This window comes from Salmo salar, chromosome 09 (genome assembly GCF_965601325.2).
Source record: "Salmo salar chromosome 09, fSalSal1, whole genome shotgun sequence".
NCBI lineage: Eukaryota > Metazoa > Chordata > Actinopteri > Salmoniformes > Salmonidae > Salmo > Salmo salar.
Window position 1 is genome coordinate 118393850 of NC_138299.1, and position 19716 is coordinate 118413565.

The following is a 19716-nucleotide window of genomic DNA, read 5'->3' on the forward strand; positions in this document are numbered from 1 at the left end:
TTGGACTAAATGCTGTCTGGCCTACTGATGCTTCCTGATGTTTGACACATTGTTTTTCAAGACTTTACGTAAGCTAACAGAGATCAGGGAACAATGGACAAGAGTCTAGGGTTGTGTCCCATAGTAGAGAATAGGATGCCATTTGGGGACACCCTAGTAATACGGACATGCAACAAGGCCATATAAATAAATCGTATTAGCCTCGAAACTGGCTCATTGTATGATGATAATTTCTCTCCCCCTTCCCAACTCACTGGGGGACCTGTGTGACAGCTGTTATTTGCGTACAGTTTTTCCGGAAACCTCTTGAGAAAGTCCACCTTGAGAAATATGCTGGCAGGTGTGATGTTTCAAAACGAATACTCTCTATGTTAATCAGTGGATAAAGTGAGCAGTTGGTTGGTGTCTTTGCCTGTTATCGTACTCAGCCACACATGCTGACGTACTACTTTAGGTGAAGGCTGTAATATTCGGTCAGATCATAATGTCAACGCACACCTTGTAAAGAATGGAGTCCTTGAGCTGCAGTGAACCAGTGATTGTGCCAATTGAATATATTGATGTCTGATATGGCAATTGTTTTTAATGCGATGATCGTTTTCTTGTGCATAGTGTATTTATGTAAATTGTGTCAAATGATTCAGCATTAGCTGCTATTGATACTTTGTAATGTCAAATTTGTGAAGTAAACCATTCTCTATTGTTCACAGTTGTACCCATTAGAAAAATAGTGGGAAAAAATTGCGTTATGTATTTGCCTACTTGACCAGCTCCTCATTACAGAGACCCAGTTCAGTCTGCTTCATTTCCTATTTGATCCAGCTCTATAACCATAGATAAGTAAGCCATAGTCTATAACTAGGGCCCCGAGTTGGTCCTGATCAGATCACATGATTATTGAAAACACCGGGACCTAGAACAAGTAATAGCAATGTGAGTAACTCAGGATATAGATAGTATACAATTAGTTCGTTTCTAATTCTATACAATTACATTTATTTGATAAGAGCCTCCAAGATATATACAGTGCATTCGGAAAGTATTTAGACCCCTTGACTTTTTCCACATTTTGTTACGTTACAGCCTTATTCTAAAATTGATTAAATGTTTTTTTTTATCTCGTCAATCTACAGACAATACCCCATAATGACGAAGCAAAACCAGGTTTTTAGAACTAGCAAATGTATTAAAAACAAAAAACTGAAATATCACATTTACATAAGTATTCAGACCCTTTACTCAGTACTTTGTTCAAGCACCTTTGGCAGCGATTACAGCCTCGAGTCTTCTTGGGTTTGATGCTACAAGCTTGGCAAACCGGTATTTGAGGAGTTTCTCCCATTCTTCTCTGCAGATCCTCTCAAGCTCTGTCAGGTTGGATGGGGAGCGTCGCTGTACAGCTATTTTCAGGTATCTCTAGATATGTTTGATCGGGTTGAAGCCCGAAGCCACTTCTGCGTTGTGTTTGCTGTGTGCTTAGGGTCATTGTCCTGTTGGAAGGCGAACCTTCGCCCCAGTCTGAGGTCCTGAGCGCTCTAGAGCTGGTTTTCATCAAGGATCTCTGTACTTTAAGCTGTTCGTCTTTCCCCTCGATCCTGATTAGTCTCCCAGTCCTTGCCGCTGAAAAACATACCCCCAGCATGATGCTGCCACCACCATGCTTCGCCGTAGGGATGGTGCTAGGTTTCCTCCAGACGTGACACTTGACATACAGGCCAAAGATTTCAATCTTGGTTTCATCAGACCAGAGAATCTTGTTTCTCATGGTCTGAGAGTCCTTTAGGTGCCTTTTGGCAAACTCCAAGCGGGCTGCCATGTGCTTTTTACTGAGGAGTGGCTTCTGTCTGGCCACTCTCCCAATAAAGCCTGATGAGTGGAGTGCTGCAGAGATGGTTGTCCTTCTGGAAGGTTCTCCCATCTCCACAGAGGAACTCTGGAGCTCTGTCAGAGTGACAACTGGGTTCTTGGTCACCTCCCTGACCCAGGCCCTTCTCCCCCGATGGCTCAGCTCTAGGAAGAGTCTTGGTGGTTCCAAACTTCTTCCATTTAAGAATAATGGAGGCCACTGTGTTCTTGGGGACCTTCAGTTCTGCAGAATATTTTTGGTACCCTTCCCCAGATCTGTGCCTCGACACAATCCTGTCTCGGAGCTCTACGGACAATTCCTTCGACCTCATGGCTTGGTTGTTGGCTGACATGCACTGTCAACTGTGGGACCTTATATATAGACAGGTATGTGCCTTTCCAAATCATGTCCAATCAATTGAATTTACCACAGGAGAAAGGATGATCAATGGAAACAGAATGCACCTGAGCTCAATTTTGAGTCTCATAGCAAAGGGTCTGAACACTTTTATGTAAATAAGATTTCTGTTCTTTATATTTTTATTTTATTTCTAAAAACCTGCTTTTGGTTTGTCATTATGTGTGTAGATTGAGGCACAATTTTCTTTATTTAGAATAAGTCTGTAACGTAACAACATTTGGAAGAAGTGAACGGGTCTGAATACTTTCTCAAATCACTGTAGAATTTGTGACTTGAGAATCACACCCTTGAATATGGTTATTTTGAATTCTTGTGAAAGTTTATAATGCTTTTTCTAATCAGAAAATCAACAGGGAAGTGCAATAATGTAGCGTACCAGATAAATGAAAAAGGCCTATACTTTATTGAGGCTGCGGTGAAGATAGATGGAAGTTGCTTTGTGTTCTCAGTGTGTGTGTGTGTGTGCTTGCATGTCGGTGCGGATGTGTGTGTATGTGTCTGTGCGTGCCTGCGTGTATGTGTTCAGATTCCTGTGAACATGTGTATGCCCGCGTCATAGATTCTATTTATATAATTTTTCTATGGTCACACCAGAATGAATTTGGATCAGATATAGTTTGATTTCACACAAGTGTGACAAGCATGTGGAACAGGTGCTAAGCTGATCCAGGATCAGAATCTGTCTGTGATCATGTGCAAAAACACAAACTAATGCATGTGTGCCTGTCTTCATGTTAACGTGTGTAGGATCCAGGCTTTTATATAATTCATACATCCATGTGTTATGTTCTCCAGGTGGCTGTGACAGGGGGACCCCCGGGGCAGGACCCATGAGGAGTCATAGAAGATGCTCGCAGCCTGGGCGCCTCTGCTCCTCTTAGCCATGTGGGTGAGATGTTCCTCCGCTGGGCCGCTCTCCTTCAGAATAGGTGAGTAGTCTGACCTCTGACCCTACATGGCTGGAGGGCACACCTCACCTCTCCCCCACCTCTCCTCACTCCCTATTCAAAAGATGACATCACAAGAACTCCTCTACGTGTAATTCTAGGCCTGGTTGAGACTTGCTCTGACAGCTGATTGCTTCTTCATTGCATTTCAGCAGCACTTTGACCAGAGGTCGGTATCACTCCAATTGTACTGTAACAAGAAGAGGCGGTATTTTCTGAATGTTATATTCTGTCTGTTTCTGCCTGTCTGTTATTTCTAATGCAGCAGAAAGGTACAGAGTACTTTCTTGTGTGCAATCGAGTACCTTAACCATACGGCTAGATAATCAAATTTTCTGCTACCATTTCCCGAGCCGCAGTGAAAAAAAACAGTGTCAAAATGAGTCATGATATTATACTTTGCCGTAATTGAGTGTTAGCTGGGAAAACCAGTTACCAGAGTGCTTTGCGTTCCTATTTAGACACATTTGAGTGTATGGTGTTTACAGACCCGTACTTGTTTTCACACTGAGATGAGAGGGGGATGAGAGGGAGGACAGGGGTCCTAATCTCATTACGTTCATTTGCTAATCCGTAGCCGGCTATTCACCAGCCGTAGAGCTTGGTCTGGGGCAGCAGTGACCTAGACATCTCTCTCTCACAGCAGCAGAGGCCACCACAACATGGGCTGATTCCTAACAGCAACACTTTGACATCAGGAGGAGGACAGACAGACAGTGCTGCTGTTGGTAGAGTCCAAGAAGAGAGTTTCAAGAGATGGGGCTCTGTAGTTTGGCTCTGCAGACTGTGTTTATGAGAGAGGGTATTATTGAAATGGCAGGGTACGGGAGCTGTGATCGAAATGATAGGCGTGCAGGCTAACAGCAGCATAACAGCAGTCTATATTTATTTCTACAGTAGCATATCTTTAAAAACATCATGTATATTGGGTAGCAAGCCGTGCAGGGATCAGAGAAAGGTCTGACATGGTGAATGTGCCTTGCCGATCAATTATTAACGCGCCCAATATGCTCGCAGCGAAACTTCTCAGTTTGCTTCAGCCATCTCTATGTGATAGTGACAGGGAACAACAAACACACAGCTCCCCAGCTAGCACATTTGGTTCCTTGGAAGTTGTGGGAACGTACGTTTTCGATTTCCCATTGGTTCTGGGACCGAAGCCAAAAGTTTCCTGACCAGTAAAACAGAACGTTTTTTAAACGTTCCGAGAACGTAAATTGTAGGTTATTTGGAGGCTTTCTTAAAACTTTCACTGAATCTTTTAATACAGTTGAAGTCGGAAGTGTACATACACCTTAGCCAAATACATTTAAACTCCGTTTTTCACAATTCCTGACATTTAATCCTAGTAAAAATTCCCTTTCTTTCATCACATTCCCAGTGGGTCAGAAGTTTACATACACTCAATTAGTATTTGTTAGCATTGCCTTTAAATTGTTTAACTTGTGTCAAATGTTTCAGGTAGCCTTCCACAAGCTTCCCACAATAAGTTGGGTGAATTTTGGCCCATTTCTCTTGACAGAGCTGGGGTAACTGAGTCAGGTTTGTAGGCCTCCTTGCTCACACATGCTTTTTCACTTCAGCCCACAAATTTTCTATGGGATTGAGGTCAGGGCTTTGTTGCCCTTAAGCCATTTTGCCACAACTTTGGAAGTATGCTTGGGGTCATTGTCCACTTGGAAGACCCATTTGCAACCAAGCTTTAACTTCCTGAGTGATGTCTTGAGATGTTGCTTCAATATATCCACATAATTTTCCTACCTCATGATGCCATCTATTTTGTGAAGTACACCAGTCCCTCCTGCAGCAAAGCACCACCACAACATGATGCTGCCACCCCTGTGCTTCATAGTTGGGATGGTGTTCTTTGGCTTGCAAGCCTCCCCCTTTTTCCTCCAAACAGAACGATGGTCATTATGACCAAACAGTTCTATTTTTGTTTCTCCAAAAAGTACGATCTTTGTCCCCATGTGCAGTTGCAAACCGTAGTCTGGCTTTTTTTATGGTGGTTTTGGAGCAGTGGCTTCTTCCTTGCTGAGCGGCCTTTCAGGTTATGGCGATATAGGACTCGTTTAGTATCTCTTGTCTTCCACCCATAGCCTACAAGCCACTGGTGCAGACCTTTGGAACATCTACATTTTAAAAAGTCTAATAAATCCATGTAATATAGCCTAAACCATCACAACTAATCCATTGTTTATTTTAGACAGGTCTAAACAAACATGATATGAAGACAATATAGTCTATTTCAGAAGAACAGAATAGCATACTCTGCATTGTCCTTATGTTAGGCCCTGATCTGGCTATGCCATATGGCTGTGGGCTACACTAGTTTATTTAGCAGACAAGATTTGTTTAGAATTCCATAGCATTATTTTATATTATTTTATAGTATGAAGAATACAATTGAACATAGCTGAATAAAATCTAATATTTTAGGAGTGCGCACATGCGGCTATTCTGTGTTAAGCGGTTAACAAAGAAACAGGTACTCCTATATGCTTAATTTAGAGTTATTTATGTAACTTTAGTTGTGATACAAATATTGGACTATATGTTTACATTTTTAATACATTTTAAGGCTGCGTGATGCGACTAATGATGATTTGAAAAAAGTTGCATCAAAAGGAATGAGCTCTGCTTTGTTCTATTGCGCAGGTTGCACACACTTCATCAGTCTCTCATTCACAATTTGACAAGCTCTTGATAATGCCTTGAATTTCCCGGCTGCATCCTTTTTGTGAGGCCATAACCCCCCTAAAAAAATCCATGACTTTTGCGGCCAGTGGCCGTTATGCTCTTGGGCTGAATATAATCATTATAAATCCCTTGTCCCTGCTGCGTGCCGAAGCACCTCTCACTCACATGGCTCTGTCACATGATCGGGTCTTTCTCACAGGCTACAAGTGAAGACAGACACATCGGGTACACAACTGCGCGTGTCCTTATCCAATTCAATTTGAGGCGAATATTGTAAAAACTGTCCACATTTACTTTGTCAGCCAACAATATGAGAAGGTGTAATGAATAGCAAAAGCACTAGCCTATGTCAATCTACTATCCCCCATAGTACAAAAGTTGACCTATTTTGTGCGAGAAATAAATATTCCAAACATAGTCTGGGACAGATGTGGGATGAGAGAGATCCCAAATTAATACAACCACTAGCTTAAAAAAAAAAAAATTAAGCAATGAGCCTGACACAACAGATCAGAACGTTTAGCTTAAAATGTTGATAAACTATTAGGCTATTTCTTCACATTATAAGCGGAGCAATGCACACACGCCAGTAGGCTATAAGCGCAGATGTTCCATTAGTAGGAAAACACCATTCTCAAAAGTGACTTTAATGTGATTATGCATGTGATACTTTTATTATAAAGGTGCATTTTTATGGTGAAAATTATCTTCCCCAAACTTGGTACTCACGCACTGCGAACAGTATGTATGCCAGTTAGGCTCTACACCCGATTTAAGAAGTTATTTGCCCACATTAGTTGTGATACAAACATTATCAAAACATATAGGCTAGGCTATGAGAGGTGTGCGACTATGATTTGAAATTTGTGAAATTTGTTTTGATTTAGAATGGACCATCATCATGCACCAGTCTCGAAATAGGTGAAAAAATGCATGTCATCTATGCACTTAAATAGCGAATGGAGGACGCTTTTCCCGTGGTTCATTTTCATGCCAGCAAGGTTGGCTATACTCCTGTTTTAAAGAGACGCAATGTGCTTAATATTAGGAAGGTTGAAAAATAAATATAGTAGCCCTAGCCTATAGAAAGCTGATGGGATTCTACTCTTTTTAATAGAAGCCATCAAAACGGTTTTCTCACGCAGTTGCATAGCCTATATAAATGTTGTGCAACATCAGCTCACGGGCACTCATGATGTGTTTGATTAGATTTTCGATTACATTTGTATTGATGTCAGAGTGATTAGAGGGACAATAGAGTGCGGAGTACCAGGCAGTTAGCAAGTTTGGTAGGCTACTAATGACCATCAGCAGCATCAAAGCTTGGAGAAGACTAATTACCGTGACTAAACAGTCACATGGAATTTGACTGACATCATGACTCATGACCGCCAGTGTGGCGGTAATACGGCCACCTTAACATTAACGAACGTGTTTGCATGATTAATGCCTAAGCAAATTAATTTCTATGTGTTCAATCTGTGCTTGGAGTTCAAAACAGTTGAAGTTGGAAGTTTGCATACACTTAGGTTGGCGTCATTAAAACTAGTTTTTCGACCACTCCACAAATTTCTTGTTAACAAACTATAGTTTTGGCAAGTCGGTTAGGACATCTACTTTCTGCATGACAGAAGTCATTTTTCCAACAATTGTTTAGACAGATTATTTCACTGTATCACAATTCCAGTGGGTCAGAAATGTACATACACTAAGTTGACTGTGCCTTTAAACAGCTTGGAAAATTCCAGAAAACGATGTCATGGCTTTAGAAGCTTCTGATAGGCTAATTGACATCATTTGAGACAATTGGAGGTGTACCTGTGGATGTATTTCAAGGCCTACCTTCAAATTCAGTGGCTCTGCTTGACATCATGGGAAAATCAAAAGAAATCAGCCAAGACCTCAGAAAAATAATTGTAGACCTCCACAAGTCTGGTTCATCCTTGGGAGCAATTTCCAAACGCCTGAAGGTACCACGTTCATCTGTACAAACAATAGTACGCAAGTATACACACCTTGGGACCATGCAGCCGTCATACCCCTCAGGAGGAGACGCGTTCTGTCTCCTAGAGATGAACGTACTTTGGTGCGAAAAGTGCAAATCAATCCCAGAACAACAGCAAAGGACCTTGTGAAGATGCTGGAGGAAAGAGGTACAAAAGTATCTATATCCACAGTAAAACGAGTCCTATGTCGACATAACCTGAAAGGCCGCTCAGCAAGGAAGAAACCACTGCTCCAAATGCGCCATAAAAAAAGCCAGACTACGGTTTGCAACTGCACATGGGGACAAAGATCATACTTTTTGAACTGTTTGGCCATAATGACCATCGTTATGTTTGGAGGAAAAAGGGGGAGGCCTGCAAGCAGAAGAACACCATCCCAACCGTGAGGCACTTAGGTGTCCCGTGTGGCTCAGTTGGTAGAGCATGGTGTTTGCAACGCCAGGGTTGTGGGTTCGATTCCCACAGGGGACCAGTACGAAGAAAAAAAACAAAAAAAAATATGAAATGTATGCATTCACTACTGTAAGTCGCTCTGGATAAGAGCGTCTGCTAAATTACTAAAATGTAAAATGTGTCAGCATCATGTTGTGGGGATGCTTTGCTGCAGGAGGGACTGGTGCACTTCACAAAATAGATGGTGTCATGAGGAAGGAAAATTACTTGGAAATATTGAAGCAACATCTCAAGACATCAGTCAGGAAGTTAAAGCTTGGTTGCAAATGGTCTTCCAAATGGACAATGACCCCAAGCATACTTCCAAAGTTGTGGCAAAATGGCTTAAGGACAACAAAGTCAAGGTATTGGAGTGGCCATCACAAAGCCCTGACCTCAATCCCATAGAACATTTTTGGGCAGAACTGAAAAAGCGTGTGCGAGCAAGGAGGCCTACAATCCTGACTCAGTTACACCAGCTCTGTCAGGAGGAATGGGCCAAAATTCACCCAACTTATTGTGGGAAGGTTGTGGAAGGCTACCCAAAACATTTGACCCAAGTTAAACAATTTAAAGGCAATGCTACAAAATACTAATTGAGTGTATATAAACTTCTGACCCACTGGGAATGTGATGAAAGAAATTAAAGCTGAAATAAATAATTCTCTATACTATTATTCTGCCATTTCACATTCTTAAAATAAAGTGGTGGTCCTAACTCACCTAAGACAGGGAATTTTTACTCTGATTAAATGTCAGGAATTGTTAAAAACGGAGTTTAAATGTATTTGGCTAAGGTGTATGTAAACTTCCGACTTCAACTGTATGTTGGTTGGTGATATGGATGTGATACGGATTCGCACACGTTCTTGCACTTTGAAAAGCAATTATGTCGAGGTGAGTGAAATAAGTAAACAGCAGATATATATTTGTTGTTGTCGATGTTTGATGCTGTGAAACTTGGGGAATAGCTAATAGATTAGAATGTCCTGTTCTGTCATGGTAACATGGTTGGTACAGGTGAGCAAATCAGCGGTGGTGCTCGAATGATTGCGCGCTGCCTCATGGAAATAGTTGCAGTGTTGTTGGTTGTTTTGTCATGTTTCTACCGATGTACACTACCGGTAAAAAGTTTTAGAACACCTACTCATTTAAGTGTTTTTCTTTATTTTTACTGTTTTTCTACATTGTAGAATAATGGTGAATACATCAAATCTATGAAATAACACATATGGAATCATGTAGTAAACAAAAAAAGTGTTAAACAAATGAAAATATATTTTATTTTTGAGATTCTTCAAATAGCCACCCTTTGTTTACATAGCCAGCTAACAAGTTGCTTGTTTTGTCCAGTTTCTACCAATGCAATTCATTTGGAAACTGTCTCAGCCTCGTAACTAATCAGCTAACATTTGGCGAACAAGTTAGTCTGTCAGGTAAAAAATAGTTGATTAGAAGAGAGAGAGAGATTGTGTGGAATGGGAGGCATGTCACAATTTATTATGGAAACCCCTTATTAGGAAGAGAGTATGTGTATGGTTGTGAAAAGTAAAGAAAGAGAGGAAGGAAGAGACAGTGAGAGAGATTATGTTTCTGACTACAATTGTATCCTATTTGTTGCTCCTCTCCCTCTGTTCCTCTGGGTCAGTGAAAATGAAAGAAGTGATGTGGAGAGTCAGGGCTCAGCAGCAAAAGGCAGAGAGGAATAGGAGTTAGAGATGGAGGGACAGAGATCTGGAGTGAGAGAAGAGTGGAGGGAGAGAGTGAAGAGGAGGGAGAGGAAGAGGATAAAGCAGAGGGAGAAGACTATGCAGAGGGAGAGGAGGAAGCAGAGGGTGAGGAGGAGGAAGAGGAAGAGGGAAAGCACACCCGAGAGCGGAGCCTACCTTTCCATGGCGTGTGTCTTCCCTAAGTCCCACCATTCACCCTCGTACCACACAGCCTGGGCCTAAAGTGACAGTGGTTTTGGAGTTGTTTTTAAAAGTGGTAGGAACTTTTATCTGTTCCAGAGCTTGTAATGGATTACATCAACAACAACAAATGTGCGGGATTGACCATCTTGACCAGAAAATGGTGGAAGTATGTGCTTTGGGGATGCTCAACATTGCCATCATAAATGCATACATTGTGTGGGGGACTCTGCAAAGTCCCCCTCCCAGAAACCGCAGGCGCTGGCCCCTGAAAGCATTCAAAATGCAGATTGTGCATTCACTTTGTGATATGGCTACAGTGGCAGGAAGAGAGGAGCCAAGACTGTGGCACCAGGACTTGTGGACCAAGTTGTAACTTTATTTGAAAGCAGATGAAGTTTGAAGGGCACGAGAGGGTGTGTGGTCTGCATCCGGAGTGGACCCAGGGCAAAGAGTAGATGTGTGGAAACTTCCTTTGGGTGCTTTGTGCCACTTTGCAGGATGGGGCAGTATTTCCAGAAGTTCCGTGACATGTTGTAGGCTAAATGCAAACACTGACAGTGTGAAATATGAATTTGTCCTACAAATCTTTTATTGTCTCTGAACAGTTGTTGTGTTTTGTATCTTCTCTCTTTATCTGCCTCTATCTAATACTTGCTGCATTTACTGAATTGTCGTCAAAGTAGGCTACTATTTCTACATTTTGTGTCAGACCTGAGCTGTGTTCAAATACTCATACTAACCGCACTAACTGTAATATTTGTGACATAAATTGAGTATGTAGTATGCTTATTGGTCATAATATGGATATAGTTAGTATGCCAAAGGTTCCCGGATGTCGTACTACATTCGCCAAAATACGAAGTATATAAGCACTGAAACTATTTCTGTGCTTTTAGGGCCCATAATGCAATTCTCCAGAAAATGGGAGTGGCTTCACAACGTTTTCAGATTTGAAGAAAATGGTGGAAACAATGCAGCTGTAGTCTGACGAGAGCTGATACAAATTCATTGCTTTAACTAATTATGACAAATGTTAAAATTTTGAGGAATGTAATAAAGTAATGACTCTTAAAATAAGTTATGTTGGCTAACAATGTGTTAGCTACGCTAGCCTTACGAACTGCATAGCATATCATTACAGCTGTTACTTGTATCTACTGGTACTAGCTAGGACTAGCAAGCTAGCAATAAGTTTCATAGCAACAGCATCGACTTCTGGGAGACAGGCGAAGCGCTAGTATACTCAAATAAAAGGATACCGTTTCTTTACAGTATACTAAAATGAAATCATATATATATATATATATATATTCAGCAAAAAAAGAAACATCCCTTTTTCAAGACCCTGTCTTTCAAACATAATTCGTAAAAATCCAAATAACTTCACAGATCTTCATTGTAAAGGCTTTAAACACTGTTTCCATGCTTGGTCAATGAACCATAAACAATTAATGAACATGCACCTGTGGAACGGTCGTTAAGACACTAACAGCGCACAGACGGTAGCCAATTAAGGTCACAGTTATGAAAACTTTGGACACTAAAGAGGCCTTTCTACTGACTCTGAAAAACACCAAAAGAAAGACGCCCAGGGTCCCTGCTCATCTGCGTGAATCTGCCTTAGGCATGCTGCAAGGAGGCATAATGCAGATGTGGCCAGGGCAATAAATTGCAAGGTCCGTACTGTGAGACGCCTAAGACAGCCCTACAGGGAGACAGGACGGACAGCTGATCGTCCTCGCAGTGGCAGACCACGTGTAACAACACCTACACAGGATCGGTACATCCGAACATCACACCTGCGGGACAGGTACAGGATGGCAACAACAACTACCCGAGTTACACCAGGAACGCACAATCCCCCCATCAGTGCTCAGACTGTCCGCAATAGGCTGAGAGAGGCTGGACTGAGGGCTTGTAGGCCTGTTGTAAGGCAGGTCCTCACCAGACATCACCGGCAACAACGTTGCTTATTGGCACACACCCACCGTCGCTAGACTAGACAGTACTGTCAAAAGGTGCTCTTCACTGACGAGTCGCGGTTTTGCCTCACCAGGGGTGATGGTCGGATTCGCGTTATTCGTCGAAGGAATGAGCATTACACCGAGGTCTGTACTCTGGAGCGGGATCGATTTGGAGGTGGAGGGTCTGTCATGGTCTGGGGCGGTGTGTCACAGCATCGTCGAACTGAGCTTGTTGTCATTGCAGGCAATCTCAACGCTGTGCGTTACAGGGAAGACATCCTCCTCCCTCATGTGGTACCCTTCCTGCAGGCTCATCCTGACATGACCCTCCAGCATGACAATGCCACCAGCCATACTGCTCATTCTGTGCTTGATTTCCTGCAAGACAGGAATGTCAGTGTTCTACCATGGCCAGTGAAGAGCCCGGATCTCAATCCCATTGAGCACGTCTGAGACTTGTTGAATTGGAGGGTGAGGGCTAGGGCCATTCCCCCCCAGAAATGTCTGTGAACTTGCAGGTGCCTTGGTGGAAGAGTGGGGTAACATCTCACAGCAAGAACTGGCAAATCTGGTGCAGTCCACGAGGAGGAGATGCACTGCCGTACTTAACCTGTCTGGGAACATGGGACGTTTGCGTCCCACCCTAGTCAACAGCCAGTGGAATCGCTTCGCGCGAAATACAAATACCTCAAATGCTATAACTTCAGTTTCTCAAACATAGGACTATTTTATACCATTTTATAGATACACCTCTCCTGAATCGAACCACGTTGTCCGATTTCAAAAAGGCTTTACAGCAAAAGCAAAACATTAGATTATGTTAGGAGAGTACCCAGCCAAAAATAATCACACTGCCATTTTCAAAGCAACTAGCATGCATCACAAATACCTGAAACACAGCTAAATGTAGCACTAACCTTTGACAATCTTCGTCAGATGACACTCCTAGGACATCATGTTACACAATACATGCATTTTTTGTTCGATAAAGTTCATATTTATATATAAAAACAGCATTTTACATCGGCGCGTGACGTTCAGAAAATATTTTCCCTCAAATGCTTCCGGTGAATCAGCGCTACAATTTACAAAATTACTATTCGAAAACATTGTTAAAATGTAATATTGTCATTCAAAGAATTATAGATTAACCTGTTGGGGGTAGGGGGCAGTATTGACACGGCCGGATAAAAAAATTTACCGATTTAATCTGGTTACTACTCCTGCCCAGTAACTAGAATATGCATGTAATTATTGGCTTTGGATAGAAAACACCCTAAAGTTTCTAAAACTGTTTGAATGGTGTCTGTGAGTATAACAGAACTCATATGGCAGGCAAAAACCTGAGAGGATTCTATATGGGAAGTGGCCTGTCTGACAAGTTGTTGTTCATCTTGGCTCTTTTTATTGAAGACTGAGGATCTTTGCTCTGACGTGACACTTCCTACGGCTCCCATAGGCTCTCAGAGCCCGGGAAAAAGCTGAACGATATCGAGGCAGCCTCTGGCTGAAACACATTATCGCTTTTGGCAAGTGGCCGATCAGAGTACTATGGGCTTAGGCGCGTGCCCGAGTCGACCCCATGCTTTATTTTCTTTCGTCTGTTTACCTAAATGCAGATTCCCGGTCGGAATATTATCGCTTTTTTACGAGAAAAATGGCATGAAAATGGATTTTAACCTCTATGGGCTAGGTGGGACGCTTGCTGGGTGTCTAAATAGCTAGCCCTGTGATGCCGGGCTATCTACTGAGAATATTGCAAAATGTGCTTTCACCGAAAAGCTATTTTAAAAATCGGACATATCGAGTGCATAGAGGAGTTCTGTATCTATAATTCTTAAAATAATTGTTATGCTTTTTGTGAACGTTTATCGTGAGTAATTTAGCCTGTTGGGTCTAGGGGGCAGCATTTGCACGTCTGGATAAAAAAAATGTACCCGATTTAATCTGGTTACTAATCCTACCCAGTAACTAGAATATGCATATACTTATTATATATGGATAGAAAACACTCTAAAGTTTCCAAAACTGTTTGAATGGTGTCTGTGAGTATAACAGAACTCATTTGGCAGGCAAAACCCTGAGACATTTTCTGACAGGAAGTGGATACCTGATGTGTTGTATTGACTTTAAACCTATCCCATTGAAAAACACAGGGGTTTAGGAATATTTTGGCACTTCCTATTGCTTCCACTAGATGTCACCAGCCTTTACAAAGTGTTTTGAGTCTTCTGGAGGGAGATCTGACCGAACAAGAGCCATGGAACGATGATGTCTCATTAGACACCTGGCGCGCGAGTTCATGTTGGGTACCCTCGTTCCAATACGTTATAAAAGAGTATGCATTCGTCCACCTTGAATATTATTCATGTTCTGGTTAAAAAAGGCCCTAATGATTTATGCTATACAACGTTTGACATGTTTGAACGAACGGAAATATATTTTTTCCCCTCGTTCATGACGAGAAGTCCGGCTGGCTTACATCATGTGCTAACGAGACGGAGATTTTTGGACATAAATGATGAGCTTTTTTGAACAAAACTACATTCGTTATGGACCTGTGATACCTGGAAGTGACATCTGATGAAGAGAATCAAAGGTAATGGATTATTTACATAGTATTTTCGATTTTAGATCTCCCCAACATGACGTCTAGTCTGTATCGCAACGCGTATTTTTCTGGGCGCAGTGCTCAGATTATTGCAAAGTGTGATTTCCCAGTAAGGTTACTTTTAAATCTGGCAAGTTGATTGCGTTCAAGAGATGTAAATCTATAATTCTTTAAATGACAATATAATATTTTACCAATGTTTTCTAATTTTAATTATTTAATTTGTGAAGCTGACTTGACTGCCGGTTATTGGAGGGAAACGATTTCCTCAACATCAATGCCATAGTAAAACGCTGTTTTTGGATATAAATATGAACTTGATAGAACTAAAAATGCATGCATTGTCTAACATAATGTCCTAGGAGTGTCATCTGATGGAGATTGTAAAAGGTTAGTGCATAATTTTAGCTGGTTTTATGGTTTTGGTGACCCTGTCTTTGACTTGACAAAACATTACACACAACTCTTGTAAATGTACTGTCCTAACATACTCTAAATTTATGCTTTCGCCGTAAAACCTTTTTGAAATCGTAAAACGTGGTTAGATTAAGGAGATGTTTATCTTTCAAATGGTGTAAAATAGTTGTATTTTTGAAAAATTTGAATTTTGACATTTATTTGGATTCAAATTTGCCGCTCTTGAAATGCACCTGCTGTTGATGGAGTGCACCACGGGTGGCACGCTAGCGTCCCACCTAGCCCCAAGAGGTTAGTAAATTCACCGGAAGTTTGCGGGGGGTATGCTAGTTCTGAACGTCACATGCTAATGTAAAAAGCTGGTTTTTGATATAAATATGAACTTGTTTGAACAAAACATGCATGTATTGTATAACATAATGTCCTAGGTGTGTCATCTGATGAAGATCATCAAAGGTTAGTGCTGCATTTAGCTGTCTTCTGGGTTTTTGTGACATTATATGCTAGCTTGAAAAATGGGTGTCTGATTATTTCTGGCTGGGTACTCTGCTGACATAATCTAATGTTTTGCTTTCGTTGTAAAGCCTTTTTGAAATCGGACAGTGTGGTTAGATTAACGAGAGTCTTGTCTTTAAAATGGTGTAAAATAGTCATATGTTTGAGAAATTGAAGTAATAGCATTTCTAAGGTATTTGAATAACGTGCCACAGGATTCCACTGGCTGTTACGTAGGTGGGACGATTTCGTCCCGCCGGCCCTAGAGAAGTTAATTATGGCTAGGGGGCAGTATTTTCACAGCCGGATAAAAAACATACCCGATTTAATCTGATTATTACTCCTGCCCAGAAACTAGAATATGCATATAATTATTAGCTTTGGATAGAAAACACTCCAAAGTTTCTAAAACTGTTTGAATGGTGTCTGTGAGTATAACAGAACTCATTTGGCAGGCCAAAACCTGAGAAGATTCCATGCAGGAAGTGCCCTGTCTGACAATTTCTTGCCCTTCTTGATTATCTCTATCCATTACAGAGGATCTCTGCTGTTACGTGACACTTCCTGCGGCTCCCATGGGCTCTCAGAAGGCGGCAAAAAGCTGAATCGTGACTTTGCAGGCTCTGGCTGAAAAAAAGTAGCGCGTTTGGGTAGTGGCTGGTTACAGTACTGTGAGACTGAGGCGCGTGCCCGAGTCGACCTCATGCTTTGTTTTCTTTCGTCTGTTTACCTAAACGCAGATTCCCGGTCGGAATATTATCGCTTTTTTATGAGAAAAATGGCATAAAAATTGATTTTAAACAGCGGTTGACATGCTTCGAAGTACGGTAATGGAATATTTAGAATTTTTTTGTCACGAAATGCGCCATGCTCGTGACCCTTATTTACACTTCGGATAGTGTCTTGAACGCACAAACAAAACGCCGCTATTTGGATATAACGATGGATTATTTGGACCAAACCAACATTTGTTATTGAAGTAGCAGTCCTGGGAGTGCATTCTGACGAAGAACACCAAAGGTAATCAAACTTTTGTAATAGTAAATCGGAGTTTGGTCAGGGCTAAACTTGGTGGGTGTCTAAATAGCTAGCCGTGATGGCTGGGCTATCTACTCAGAATATTGCAAAATGTGCTTTCACCGAAAAGCTATTTTAAAATCGGACACCTCGATTGCACAAAGGAGTTCTGTATCTATAATTCTTAAAATAATTGTTATGTTTTTTGTGAACGTTTATCGTGAGTAATTTAGTAAATTCACCGGAGGTTTGCGGGGGGTATGCTAGTTCTGAACGTCACATGCTAATGTAAAAAGCTGTTTTTTGATATAAATATGAACTTGATTGAACAAAACATGCATTTATTGTATAACATAATGTCCTAGGTGTGTCCTCTGATGAAGATCATCAAAGGTTAGTGCTGCATTTAGCTGTGGTTTTGTTTTTTGTGACATTATATGCTAGCTTGAAAAATGGGTGTCTGATTATTTCTGGCTGGGTACTCTGCTGACATAATCTAATGTTTTGCTTTCGCTGTAAAGCCTTTTTGAAATCGGACAGTGTGGTTAGATAAAGGAGAGTCTTGTCTTTAAAATGCTGTGAAATAGTCATATGTTTGAAAAATGGAAGTTTTTGTATTTTTGAGGAATTTGTAATTCGCGCCACGCCCATCATTGGATATTGGAGCAGGTGTTCCGCTAGCGGAACGTCTAGATGTAAGAGGTTATGTTAGTATGGGTATTCGAACACAGCTCTGGTCTGTACTTAGTCTTATTGAGAGAGGTTACCTACATTTTGAAATAATCTCTGAATAGTTGTTCGCTTTTTCACATTGGTACAGAAGTAAGAATCGTTGTCAATCCAATAGCCTACAGTACTTTGTGTGGGTTTTGAAATACTTTCTGAATATGGTCATATTTTGAATATTTTTATTTATTTATATGTAAATAATATGGTACATTTTAAATGGGTAATTTAGTCAAATTTACTATAATTTAAATACTCTCGGGTGCTTTGTGTTAATCGTTTTTTGATAGTGTCTTTACAAAATGGAAGACTAAATTAGTGTTATTCCTGTTGACATGAATGTGGTATCATATTAAGAGGTTGTGCTCTTTAAAACTAAGTTAACTTGTGATTGTCATTTGTTCTTTGTTTTTGAGTTATGTCTGTTTGTTTGAAATGTGTGAGAAAATGAGCTTTATCTTGAAAATTCTCAGTAATCTACAGCAGCATTCTAGAATTATATTGGGGTCTAAAGGGTTAAAACCTCTTGGGGCCACCCCTTCCCGTTCTGATCCCTGTGACGGGATTGCTTGACAAGATACATGGCGCGAAATTCAAAACAGCAAATATCTAATAATTTAAATTTCTCAAACAATCAACTATTTTACACCATTTGAAAGATAAACATCTTAATCCAACCACGTTGTCCGATTTCAAAGAGGCTTTACTGCGAAAGCATAAAGTTAGATTATGTTAGGACAGTACATAGACAAAACATTACACACAGCCATTTTCAAAGCAAGCATATATGTCACAAAAACCAAAACCACAGCTAAATGCAGCACTAACCTTTGGTGATCTTCATCAGATGACAATCCTTGGACATTATGTTAGACAATACATGCATTTTTTGTTCAATCAAGTTCATATTTATATCCAAAAACAGCATTTGACATCGGCGCGTGACTTTGAGAAAATGTATCTCCCCAAAACTGCCGGTGAATTTACAAAAATACTCATTATAAAACGTGGATAAAATATTAAACTGTTATTCAAAGAATTATAGATTAACGTCTCCTGAATGCAACCGCATTGACAGATTTCAAAATAACTTTACTGGGAAAGCACACTTTGCAATAATCTGAGTACTCTGCTCAGAAAAATACACTACGCAATACAGATAGCCGCCATGTTGGAATCATCTAAAATCATAAATAACATTAGAAATATTCACTTACCTTTAATAATCTTCATCAGAAGGCACTTCCAGGAATCCCAGGTCCACAACAAATGTTGTTATTTTCGATAAAGTTCATAATTTATGTCCAAATAACTCCATGTTGTTCCATGTTGTTAGCGCGTTCAGTAGGCTACTCAAAATGTAGGGCGCGGAGGGAAAAGTCACGACGAAAAGTCAAAAAAAAAAATCTATTTACGTTCGTTCAAATAGGTCAAACGTTGTTTAGCATCAATCTTTAGGGCCATTTTAACGTGAAATGTCAGTAATATTTCAACCGGACCTTTCCTGTGTCTTGAAAAACGTTTGGAACACAAGGTCTCATCTCACATGAACGCGCATGAACGCGCAATAATGAAGTGACGTCATGCCAGGGACATCAACTTCCCTTCCTTCTCATCTGGTCTCTGTTCATCATAGATGCTTCAAACAACTTTATAAAGACTGTTGACATCTAGTGGAAGCCTTAGGAAGTGCAAAATGAATCCTTTGTCACTGTGTGTTCCATTGGCAATGACTCGAAAATAGTATAGCCACAAGATTTTCATTTCCTGCTTGTATTTTTCTCAGGTTTTTGCCTGCTATATGAGTTCTGTTATACTTACAGACAACATTCAAACAGTTGTAGAAACGTCAGTGTTTTCTATCCAAATCTACTAATAATATGCATATTCAAGTTTCTGGGCCAGAGTAGTAACCTTTTCAAATTGGGTACGTTTTTCATCCGGTCGTGAAAATACTGCCCCCTAGCCCCAACAGGTTTTAAATAACATTCTTAGAACTTTCTTTGAACGTTACCAATGTTTACTTGTGTTTTTTATGGAAAGTTTTCTTAATGTTCTGAGAATGACTTTAAATTTAACTATGAAGAAACCTGTAGAAAACATTATGCTCAAGTACTGAAATTCCCACAGAAGAGCGTTCTTAACGTTCTGAGAACATGACTTTAAATAGAACCATGAGGAAACCGGTGAAAAACGTTATGCTAAAGTACTGAAATTCCCAC

General features: G+C 40.7%; 1 protein-coding gene across 1 annotated transcript in view; it reads left to right on the plus strand.

The window, feature by feature from the left end:
- The first annotated feature begins 3066 nt into the window (after window positions 1-3066).
- The window catches only part of grik4 (glutamate receptor, ionotropic, kainate 4), a 225614-nt gene continuing 208964 nt past the window's right edge, over window positions 3067-19716 (plus strand). Inside the window, exon 1 of the mRNA XM_014213630.3 lies at window positions 3067-3195. Within this exon, the coding sequence (XP_014069105.1) occupies window positions 3114-3195 (82 nt within the window). The 5' untranslated portion in view covers window positions 3067-3113. The remainder of the gene's footprint in view (window positions 3196-19716) is intronic.